At 43.0% G+C, this 12,500-nt stretch overlaps 2 protein-coding genes across 2 annotated transcripts in view; both read right to left on the bottom strand.

Moving 5' to 3' along the window:
- Window positions 1–12,500, bottom strand: part of si:ch73-204p21.2 (uncharacterized) — a 20,758-nt gene that overhangs the window by 7,953 nt on the left and 305 nt on the right. Inside the window, exon 2 of the mRNA XM_063183843.1 lies at window positions 2,258–2,390. Coding sequence (XP_063039913.1) covers window positions 2,258–2,385 — 128 coding nt within the window. The 5' untranslated portion in view covers window positions 2,386–2,390. The remainder of the gene's footprint in view (window positions 1–2,257; window positions 2,391–12,500) is intronic.
- Window positions 6,540–12,500, bottom strand: part of LOC134435110 (membrane progestin receptor beta-like) — a 12,539-nt gene continuing 6,578 nt past the window's right edge. Inside the window, exon 6 of the mRNA XM_063183942.1 lies at window positions 6,540–6,567. Coding sequence (XP_063040012.1) covers window positions 6,540–6,567 — 28 coding nt within the window. The remainder of the gene's footprint in view (window positions 6,568–12,500) is intronic.

Genomic DNA, 12,500 nt, shown 5'->3' with positions numbered 1-12,500 from the left:
GTGTGTATGACATGGATTGACTCTATGTTACTAAGAAGGGAAAGCATGAGAGACAGATAGGGAGAGAAAGAAAGAATGAATGGGAGTGAGGAAGAAGAAATGAGTGGCATGGTTCGTCTTTGTCAGGTTAATACAGGTTATAGAGACACAGAGAGAGAGAGAGAGAGAGCAAGCGAGAGAGAGAGAGAGAGAGAGAGAGAGAGAAAGAAAGAGAAAGAAGGAGGGAGAGAGAAATGAGCAACCAGCATGCCTTGCCGGTGAGTCTGGCCGGCACGTTGCCTTTGTGTTTTTGCTGCGGTCGGTGGGTTACACCTCATTCCACACAAGCCGTCAAACTCGACCGGTTTGTGTTGGAATGCGAGCGAGAAAGGCAGGCGGTGCCGCGAGTGACTCACCGAGAGCCATATACCACCACCCCAGCAGCCAGCACCCGCCCCGCCGGCAAGCAAGTCAGGCAGAGCCACTGACGCCAATATGCAGAGCAAAAGACGTGCCAAGTAGCAGTGTGGGCAGAGATTGTAAAATAGTTGGGCCCAGGACCAGGACACAATAATAAGGTGCACCTCGGCTAGCCTAAAGCACAAACAATAGATTAGCCAATAACAACATTATTAATCATTACTTATCATTATTAATTAATTAGCCTCTTCATGCACGTTGGCCTATCCATGGGCATATTCACTATTTGTTGAAAACACTTAGCTACATCATTGATATGAAAAGAGAAACACACTAATACTTTCTCTTCTTGTGATTTTGATGACAATATGGCTATCACAGAGGCTCTGCGAGAAGGGGTTACACAGTTCAAAGGTTAGAGCAGGAGGTTTCCACAATGAAAAAGACAGAGAAAAGGACAAAGGTCAAGCGGAGGTCAAAGAGTTTTTATTTTTATTTTTCTGAGAGCAGAATACAGCAGATATGTTAGGGTTCTGCCTTCATCAGTGCTCTCTGTGCTCATGAGAAAGGGTTATATACTAAAATATTTGTATTGAGGCCTCTGATAATGAGAGGGTGGGTCTGATTGACAGGTGGTTGGACACAGGCCCACCCCGCCCCACCCTGTGGTCCCATCCCAGCCTGACAGGTTTCAATGGCAACAAGTGACACAGCTGACGCCAATGCCATACGTATGTGGCATATTTTATTGGGCTTAGTCATCCAATGGCATGCCATGCCAGGGCGTATGCCACATTGGACTTGAGGAAAGCATAATTGCCATGCATGCTTTTATCTATTTTAGATGTATGATGGAGTCAACCTTACTCAACTATGGCAGTGTGGGCTGTTTTCCAGAAACTGTGAAACACACTATTATGCTGTATAAGACCCATAGCTTGACTGGCCATAAGACAAGGCATACGGGGCATTTGACCGGTGGACTGTTGATCATTTTGGCCTGGTCCTCCCCTTAATATAGTGGTAACAGTCTTCATGCCGCTACAGCGGACGTGTCCAAGTCAGATTTAAATATTCATTTTGCCTGTTGTGGTCAAAATAGCTCATAATGGGATGACTGAAAATATTGTCACAGACTCAATGCCTGGCGGACAAGTCAATGCCCAGCCTGATTTTTTGTCCCTGACAACACTGTTTATACATGGAATCCTCATTTTCCCTTTTGTTGGTCAATCTGCCAACCATTACAAAAAAAGTGAAACCATTACAAAAACGCTAGAGTGCATAGATGATTTATCCCCAAAACATTAAGAAGATGTCTTCAGTTCAGCCCAATACAGACGAGTCACACAAACCCTGACACACAAGTGCGTTACTGTACAATATTAGAGTTGTTATTGCTGACTATGGAAGTCAGAGGAGGATACCAAACACTGTTATGGTTGTTGAAAGCTATAAGGCTGTATGACATGACATTACACTTAGCTCACACTTTTATCCAAACCACTCGTTACAGTCCCTGGAGCAATGTGAGGTTGGAGGATGGAGATTTAGAGACACACATTCAGGGTGAGATTCGGACATGCAACTGTCTTTGAACTTTGACCCCCTTCACACTTTGCAGAGTGAACTGTTATAACAGTGGAACGCTTCACTGTTGGTTGACAAGTCTTAACTAACATAGTGCTACTCTATGGCATGAAAAAAACCTCTTTAATACGGCCTTTCTGGCAACAGCCAACTTATAACAGGGGCTTTGTCTTAACACATTAAGCCACAACTACACAATGAAGACCTGGAAGAGAAGTCCCAAAACCAGGAAAATGGGTGTATGACTGAGTATAATGAAGGTACTCACTTCTGGCACATGGTGCAGACGTTGAGGAGGTTGATGAGGATGAGGAGGAGGGCGATGAAGGCCAGCACGGTGATGGCTGGCCCTGCCTCCGTCACCAGGCCTGGCAGGTGGGCCACCAGCGGAGCCATGACACCTGCAGAGGAGGAGGACACAGGAAGAGGAGACAGGTGAGAACACACACACATTACATTACATTACATACATACTTACCTGATGGCTTTATCCAAAGGTATGATGTTTCAGGGTATTGGTTATTATCAGGGCTTGATATTAACTTTTTCACCCACAGGCCACTGTGGCTAGTGGTTTTCCCGAGTCACTAGCCATTCAGGTATTAGTCACATATTTTCTATTGTTTTTTCTTTCTTTATCATGATGGTGTACATCTAACCTGAGAAGACGAGGTGCTAAAGAAAGATGAATGTGTAGCTTAGCTTTCTACGTGGAAGTATATCATTATCAAGCACATAGAAACTGAGTTACTGAGCTTTTTCTTGAACTTAAACAATTGATAAACAAGAGGCAAACAACAGAATACTATGATGTCATACCAGGGAATAAGCAGCCAGCCAAATTGGACACAAAGAGTATTATAGCCACAGCCAAGTTTTACCAGCATTTGGCCGGTTGGCAGGTGTCACGTCCTGTGTCAAGCCCTGGTAATAATCCCTGGAGCAATGTGGGGTTAGGCAACTTGCTCAAGGGCATTTGAGCCACAGATTGTGGGTAAGGGGGAGGTCAAGTGGGTTTTGAACCTACAACCCAACTCCTTATCCTCCTTAAAAAACCAACTCCTTAACCACTAAACCACGACTGCCCCACAACATGCACGACATACAGCAGAAAAGAAGAATATGAAGAAACATGGAGGAGGTGGAAGAAGAGGAGGAGATGATGATAAAGAGGAAACCCCAGAAGGAGGAGGACAAGAATGAGGAAGAGAAGGAGGAAAATATGATGATGAAGAAGATGGAGCAGGAGGAGGAGAAGAAGAAGAAGAGGAAGAAGATGAAGGATAAGTTACTTTAACAACTTTGAAGTTTTTTTCACAATAATGCATAACATATACACACATTGCATGCATATTGCATGAATGCCATTCTGTCAACATAAACCCCATTATTGTACCAGCCTGGCTTACGCGACTGCAAATCTCTTTGAGACTATAGTCTGGCCAGGCAAACCATCTACACCATTTCAAATTCCCATGAAAAAGGAAACTAGTCAATTTTGAGCATTTCCAACAACTCAATGGCACGTGTTTGAGGCAACCAATGACGCACCAGCTCTGTTAACAAGTGAGCTAAGGAACAGTAGTCGATTGAAGCTTCAACCAATAGCATTCTGACCCCATGGCGCACCCCAGGTTGAGAACCACTGTTGTATATGGTTTGCCTTACGGTGCTTTTATACATTCACATTCGCTTAACGTGCCCGGAAGCATCGTGAGTCCGGCAGGTGTGCGAGCTGTTCAGTTGTCCCCTTTCACACTGCACAGTCAGCGTTCGCGTTCTATCCGCAAACAACAGCATTCATTTTCAATGGGAGACCGCTCATTGGACGTGCAGGACCACGCAGCAAAATAGACAAGAGTTCTTTTTCAAGGAGCATCGCAGACATGTCCAGTTTCCTGCTCACGGGCCCGGACATGCACCGCGCTTACACCGCGCTCCGGTGTGCAAGGGATGATCTGTTGTATGATCTCATGGATAATCTCATGTATTCTAAACGTTTCGGACTGAAACCGGATACCTCCGGACACATTAAGTGGATGTCTCGCGCTTGCAGTGTGTATGCAAGCTGCATGTTGCGTCATTATTACAACCCTGTAGGTCATATAACAGGTGAGTTGTGAATGCAAAGCACTCATGTAGTCCTCCACAAAACAGTTATGGCCCTGTACTGGTAGATGCTCGTGCCAGTGCACTTTGTTTCCCTCTAGCTCTCCCGCTGCCCAGGTGTGCGTACCTGATTAGGAGCCCTAAAAAACGCCAGGTGACATGCACAAATGGCAGTAACTACACCAACATTACACCAGAGTTGCCATACAGTCTGCCAATTCAAACTTTCTCAAAGGGTAATCTAGATGATGCTTTTGTGTTCTTTCTTATTGAGACAAAGCAAGAGATTAAGTCAAAGCACAAAGGAGGCGTCAGAAGGTCTGATAGAGGTGGCCAGTGTAAACATAGAAGAAAATGTATGGTATAATACAACACTAGCACATGATATCACATAGCGGATACACCCGTTATTCCGAGATGCTGTTACATGGAGAGAAAAAAAACAAATTTGGTCCAACCAGAGCAGAATCAGGTACATTGCTCTATAATGACTGCAGACCAATTCCTCAGTGAAGTTACTTGTGGCAGGAAATTGTGACTATGTCTTACTGCAGTGGTTCTTAACCTTTTTTTCTTAACGCACCCCCATGCCAGTGCCCAAGACAAGCCGTGCACCCCCATCTCAAACATCTACACGTGTATACACGCTAAAAAATAATTTAAGTGATTACAATGATTTTTGTTTGAGACATTAATCAATACCTTAATGACTTTACATGGGGACCAAACCATGTCTTAATTTGGTTTTGATTTGGCCTAATTAGCAGAACTTTGGTCACAACCTCAACACAAACAAAATTCCGCGCACCCCCTGAAATCTCTGGCGCACCCCCAGGGGGTGCCCGCACCCCAGGTTAAGACCAACTGTATTACTGTACGTAATATGTTAGGCTTTCAGCAATGTCATACCAATGTTGTCATGATGTAGTTGAGTATTTTCAGCAAATAGTGAATAGGCCCGCCGGCGATCCCATCTGCACTAAGAGGCTACGTTAAGAGGCTACGTTTTCATTGTTTTATTTAGCCTATTGTTTAATGTTCGCTTCATTAAAACTTTAATCAAACATCATAACCTAACCAAGACATATTGCAACAGGTGGTTTATTGAACTGTCTAAGCTTTTCTCAGTGAGCATGTTGATACTTGCGAATTATGTTCTTGATAAAACTTGAATCAAACATCATAACCTTACCAAGACATATTTCAACAGGTGGTTTGTTAAAATGACTTTTATCAGCAGTGAGCTGTCAACAGTGCTGTGTACAGCACATGACTAATAGCAAACATCATGCCATAACTTCAGTTTACTTTAATGAAGTGAATGTTGTCTTCCCTTCATATTGACAACTCATCACGATTCCTTGACCATTCTAGCACTATTCATATTCAGAATCCAAAGCAATATTTAAAACAACACAACAACTGATTACTAAATGATCAATTCTAAAAAATAAATTAGTTATTAAAAATCATATTAAATTATGAACCTGCATAGTAGATGATTAGCAACATTTAATGTACGCAACATTTGGTGTAAATCCAAACACCTTCTCAAAAATTATCCCGAAAACAATACATTCTCTGATGGATGGACGGTCACACAGAGTGAAAGACTGGTAAACTGGAAAGCTGGATGCTTCTTCGGCAGGCCGAGGCATGTAGACTTTTAGTTAAAAAGTAAGCCAAACATTGTGTGAACTTCTTGTAGAGGACCCATGACACGTTGGCAGGGAGATGAAGGTGAGTAGAGTTGCCCCACTGGGACTCGAACCTGGACATTCTGGGAGACCAACCAAACTGGGACTCTGACCACTACACGAAAGAGCCCCAGAACCCTTTCGATGACCACTCCATCACACCTGTCTTTATTACCTCTGCCATGGAGGTTATGTTTTTGGTCGCATTGGTCTGTCTGTCTGTCTGTCTGTCTGTCTGTCTGTCTGTCTGTCTGTCTGTCTGTCTGTCTGTCGGCCTGTCCGTAGGAAGGATAACTGAAAAAGTTATGAACGGATTTTTATGAAACTTTGTGGAGTTGTTGGAAGTAACAAAAGGAACATGTGATTACATTTTGGTGGTGATGCGGATCATGATTTAGATTTTTTTTTAAATCAAAAACATTCTTCACCATTGCAGGACAAGCCGATTTGACATTCCAGTTTCTAAATCCATCAAAACAAGGCAGAAGTTAGAGAGGGTCAAACAGCTTCTTTGGCGGAGGTAGGCACTCTCTGAGTGCATTTCTAGTGTGAGTATTGTTTGTTTGTTGTCCAGGAAGCACACACATGGAATTACCGTCATTTGCATGTGGATCAGACAACAGATGAATGAATGACCATTTTGGGATGCATACGTAATAAAGTATTCAAAGATGGATGGAAATGAGTATTCCTGCCCTTTGCATGTACCGTCATATTTCCTCTTTCTTTTTCTGAGTTCTTTATCTAAGGATCTGGATAAGGACGTGCGATCCTGTGCGATAGGGAGGACAGAGAGTCTCACAGAGTTCACATTATTTTACTGCCCTGCACCCATGCAAACACACACACACACACACACACACACACACACACACACACACACACACACACACACACACACACACACACACACACGCACACACACACACACACACACACACACACCACACACACACACACACACACACACACACACACACACACACACACACACACACACACACACACACACACACACACACAGGCACGCTCGCACAGACAGACAGACACACACACACACACACACACACACACACACACACACACACACACACACACACACACACACACACACACACACACTGCACTGGAGTCTGAAACTGGACGTGATTAAAGCTAAACAGCAAGCAGTCGGGCAACTACAAAAGACAGTCTGCCTTACAAACAATTACAGTACAAGAGCAAATACGAAACCACTCATTGGAAACAGCTAATGCAAGGACTGGCCTGGGCCTGAAAAACACCCCGGGCATTTTTGGCATAGGCCAGCCCCTCACATAACACCCTGATTTTCAACAACATTATGATTTGCTGAGTCTACTTTCTATACAGATCAACAGGGCAATCCATCAAAATTAATGACCAGTCTCTACGAAAAAAAGAAAAGAACCAAAGAAACTAAAGCAATAGCATCGGACCCTGGTGACTGTTGGCCCACCGGGAAAATGCCCTGTATGCCAGATTAACAGGCCAGCCCTGGCCGATGCAATCAATTCCTTCCTGTCTTTACAAATGAAAACAAAAGAGTTGACCAACTCTATTCAATCGTATATGCTTTGTCTTTGTGTGCTTTAGTGGATCTTCTTTACCACATACTGTACTGTGTGTTTGTAGATAAACCAGCTATGTCATGAGACATGCCTCGCGAATGACAAAGCATCCGGTTTATCAGCTAATGGCTTTAAGTTCAGCTTGTTCTCAACACTCCCATTTTTTTCTCTGTGCAGCAATATAGGTTTGACAGAAATCAGGCACATGAATTATAAGGACTTTGCCGAAAGAAATCTCTCTCTCTCTCTCTCTCTCTCTCTCTCTCTCTCTCTCTCTCTCTCTCTCTCTCTCTCTCTCTCTCTCTCTCTCTGTGTGTGTGTGTGTGTGTGTGTGTGTGTGTGTGTGTGTGTGTGTGTGTGTGTGTGTGTGTGTGTGTGTGTGTGTGTGTGTGTGTGTGTGTGTGCGTGCAAGTGCAGTTGTTTGAGGACACGTGGTGCAGTGACCACCACTGGGGTTGCGGGTGTGTTCTGACTGTCATGTTAACGAGCCTGGCTCTTTAGGGTAGTGGTCAGAGCCCCAGTTAGAAGGCTGGGGTTCGAGTCCCGGCAGGGCAACTCTATTCCACTTCGCCACAAATGGTGTCAGAAGTGGGATGGCTACCGTGAGGCCATCGGAAGCGCATCCATTGTATGGGAGCGATAATTCCATGTGGGTGACCCTGGTGCGAGGGACCCCAGTGATGGGTGAAGCATAAATGATGGGGCACACTGGATAGGAGAAACAGGATGGCCAGTTGCGTGAGGGATACCATGAGTTTGTGAAGCACACTGGTGCACTTCCTGAAGAGGATGCAGTGACTATCACTAGGGTTGTGGATGTGGATGTGTTCTGACTGTCTCACCAAAGAGCCTGGGGTCCGTTTCTCGATTCTTGTCGTTGCTAACCGTCTTAAGACCGTCTTAAGACCGTCTTACCATTCCCTTGGATTCAGTGGTGAGCGTCGCTGTCGAGAGAGAGTTGAGTCGCTCTTACGAAGGACGTTGCTACCGTCGTTAGCAAAGACGCTTTCAAGATACGGACCCCTGGCTCCTTAGTGGTCAGAGCCCCCGTTTAGTACCCAGAAGGCCAGGGTCTGAGTACAGCGGGGCAACTCTATCCCCCTCTGCTACAACACATATAAAAACTCCAGCTCTGGTTTAGAAAGCTGAGATGGGGGAATATAAGTGGTAGTGACATGGGTATGGTTTGGGCCTAATGTTGTGTGTTGTTATGTTTTGTAATGTAATGCGCAATACGTATGTGTCGTTATGTCTTGTGCCATGTTGTGTCTTGGAATGTGTTTTGCTCTACTGGGGAGTTCAGAGGATGACGGGAGTTTTCTGGCATATGGAAGGAGGAGTTCCGACAACACAACAGCCATTATCATATTACAGTAAAACAAGAAAATCAGAGATGCTAATCTGCACTGCTAATCTGATGGTAATGCGTTTTGCGTATAAGTGCATGTGATGTTAGAATATATAGTGAAGAAGGTAGAGGTGCCACTAGAAATGTTGGGCCCCATGAAAGATTCAAATTCCGGGCCCCCTTAAGGGCCCTTGTCAGTGCTGTCAGTGCTTGGGCTCTTAGAATCTGTAACACCTTTCCCCTCCTTGCGGCACCCATGGAAGATGGACTGATAGAATGTTTCTATTCTTCATATGCGTCTACAAACCAAATTTGGTGACAATTGAGCCATTAACGACAAACCAATGATACATTTTCTATCACCAGAATGGCAATGACGAAGTCGTACTGCATTACTAAAGGCCCTGTGTTATGTCATAGTAGTGCAATACTCTATGGTTCATTTTTCAATGACTATTACAGTGTTCCACTGGTGGAACGGTGTGTACTACCGAATCAGTTGGGTAAGCAGAAGCAGAAAAACAGAAAAGCAACTGTATACTGAAGGGGTGGGCAATTATTCTGGCCAAAGGGCCATATCGGGTTTAGAATATTGACCGAAGGGAGGGATATCACAGGCAACGTAAGGAACAATAATGTATGCGGGCATAATTTGTTGGCTATTTAATTCTTGCTCATTAAATTGAAATGTCTTTAGAGGAATACGGTAGCCTACGGTATATACATGAGTGATTGCAAGCCTGCAAGACTCATTGGGTAGCCATTGTAGAATGTTGGCTGAAAGTATGACTTTGTATTCAAAGGTTTTTCGAGCAAAGGATCTGCGGGCCATATGAAATGTCACAGTGGGCCACATTGGGACCCCTGGCCTGAGTTTGGCCACGTCTGGTATACTGTACTGTACTGTAACTAAATTAGAGAAACAAAAGAAAACTGTGAAGATGCTGTACCATCACTATAATACGCTCTAACATTGTTTTCTGATGGCGCCAGACAGGGCCGAAACTGCAATCTGCATAAAATATATCCTGTGTAAACGTTGGTGTTTGGCAAAAGGCTTTGCTGATAGTAAAACAAGCCAGCAGTATTATGCCATATAACGCAGAGAGACAAATAATGACCTTGTGCTGTGAGAGTGTGTCAGGTGTGCGGTATATTGCATCGCTGTTTGATTTCAGCCTGGGAGAGGCACTCTCAACCACACCCAAAAGCTCACATCAAAAAACAGGTTTTAACCCTCCTGTTATCCTCAAATTTTGGAACATCCGTGATCCTTGGGGTCAATTTGACCCCAACCACTTAAATGTCTACAAAATCAGTAGAAAACAACACTCTGGCACATGTTTATGTCTCAGATATGTATTATTGCTCTGTTGGTGACATAAAAAGTCCTTTAAATATATCCTAGCACCCCCACACATAGCCCACACACCAAAAAAACTTAATCCATGACTAGGCGAAATTTTGAAAAAATAGCAATAAAATGTCATTAATTGGTCCAAAAACATATGGATACATATTACTGAAATTTTAGTGGCTCCATCTTCTCCCTAAACATGAATTTCTATGACTTATTACATTTGAAAAGAAAAAACAAATTTGATTATCAAGGATATTATCTATCTATTACCGTATGGGTTCATTTGACCCTAAAAGAAATAGACCTTTTCCCAAACATTCAGAAGGTTTTTAAGTCCAACATTCATTTTCCTTGAATGTTTGAATGTGTATTTATAACACAAGTATAATAGTTAGGTATAGAACATGGATACATTGCCAACCAAGAGTTTTGGGAACATCATAGAAAATCATTGTTTTCGATATTATTTCTACGCTTGAATTAGTGTGAAGAAAAAAAGCATAAGGAGCATAAAAAAGCATAAGCAAAAATGCTTGTAGACATATTACATGTTCATGGTAGTGGGGTAATGTTTGAAGGAACAGGGCTAGCAACTTGTATGCTTACTTCTATTCACTATGTATGCCCACTGGAAAACTTGTGGTATGGACGTCAATGTGTATGTCCTTCACAACATTTGCAGCTGTTGCTGTTACTGCTTTCTCTATGTCAGGTAGCAGCAGTTTATAACCAATGCTGCAGACAACTATGTCAGTTTGGAACACCATACTGAATAGAGGAGAAGAATAGCACCATTATCTCTCAACATATCAGCCAACCTTGAGATCGCATCCATCTAAAGAAGTACCACAGCTTGTCACCATCAGAACAGTCCATTTCAATATTTGGATCACAATCATAAAGCTTCTCTTCAAATATACCATCACTTATAATTATGTATGCTGGGCACAGAACAGTATGCACAGCAATGCTGACTATATGTGACCCATCTTATGCTAGCGTGTGTGTGTAGTGGGAGGGTGCAAAAGTAGCTCCCAGGGTACAGGGCTGGGGGGTGGGGGGGTTGCTGTGGTGGGTGACATGATGGTACTATAGGTACAACGAGGTTCAGTTGGTGGATTTTGTCAAAACTTCAATGCTGTAGTAGCCACCACTGTCCAAAATGTTGCCGTGAATTAGTTTTAGGCCTCCCCATGTCATTAGTATTTTTTAGTCATCAGGGGCCCAACAAAAGCAAAATGTTCAGAAGAAACATGGCTAAATAGCTTATTTTCATGTATTTCACATTATCTAAACATATTTTAACATTTTTTTGTGAAAATATGGCTGTTCCATTCATGTTTTATACAATTGAAACAATTGGGGTCAAATTGACCCCAAGGAACACGGATGTAACCAAAATGTGTACAGCACTTAGGAAAAACATTTTTGTTGAAATTTCATTTTTTTCACATTTATCCCATCTATTTAGGAAAAGTCATCAAATATGAGGCAGAATAAATATGTACTTCATGTATTTTTCAAGTGTTAAACATTGAAAGGGGTCAAATAGACCCCAAGGATAACAGGAGGGTTAAAAGGAGACAACATGAAACTATGTACATTTAAATTCCTTCAAATACCATTCAAACATTTGTCACTCCTGTCACCAACCCACTTGTGGAGTTACGTCGTAAGCCTACTATGGGCAGTTTCATGCAGATGTGATGCCCGGCAATCAGGGCTCTAAGTTAACTTTGATCATCACCAGCCAAAATGGATAAGAGATGTTAATCCTCCTAGTGGCTAGTAAGTTGGCCTTTCTACCAACCAAACTCAAATTTCACCAGCATTTGGCCGGTTGGCTGGTGTTAATTTATAACCCAGCCGGCAATCCTATTCACTTTTCCCTGAAAAAGCTTAACTGCATCATAACAGCGTATCTATGGCATGCCAAGAGTCTTAAATAACAGATGACAACATGATCATTGCTGTTTTTTTTATGACAAAAAGGCTGTAACAGAAACAGGGGGTGTGCATGAAAGGGTTAAACACCTTGCATTACACACCTGAAAGAGAAAGAGGAGGTTAATTATCTACTGAAAGAGAAAGAGTAGCTCTACTGGGCAGGTTAGTATGTGGGCAGATTTAATCGACTTGTTCATTTTTGCTACATTAACAATGGTATCGCTCTACTCTGACTCTCCTTTCTCTTCGCCAAAGCACCTGACAGTTCCTGGACAGATCTTGCCTGACGAGAATGTAGATCGATGAGCTAAAGCAGCAACCGATTGTGAAATTGTCACCTGAGTGTGAAAGTACAGGTGTGTAGCACTCTCCCTCACAGTCAAGAGACTTAAATCAACTGCGTGACATGACATAGGCTACCGTAGAATAGAGTATACACGTTATTGCTCCTGAATGATATT

This window comes from Engraulis encrasicolus, chromosome 19 (assembly GCF_034702125.1).
Source record: "Engraulis encrasicolus isolate BLACKSEA-1 chromosome 19, IST_EnEncr_1.0, whole genome shotgun sequence".
NCBI lineage: Eukaryota > Metazoa > Chordata > Actinopteri > Clupeiformes > Engraulidae > Engraulis > Engraulis encrasicolus.
The sequence above is the reverse complement of the archived record's forward strand: the minus strand, read 5'-3'. Positions and strand labels throughout refer to the sequence as shown.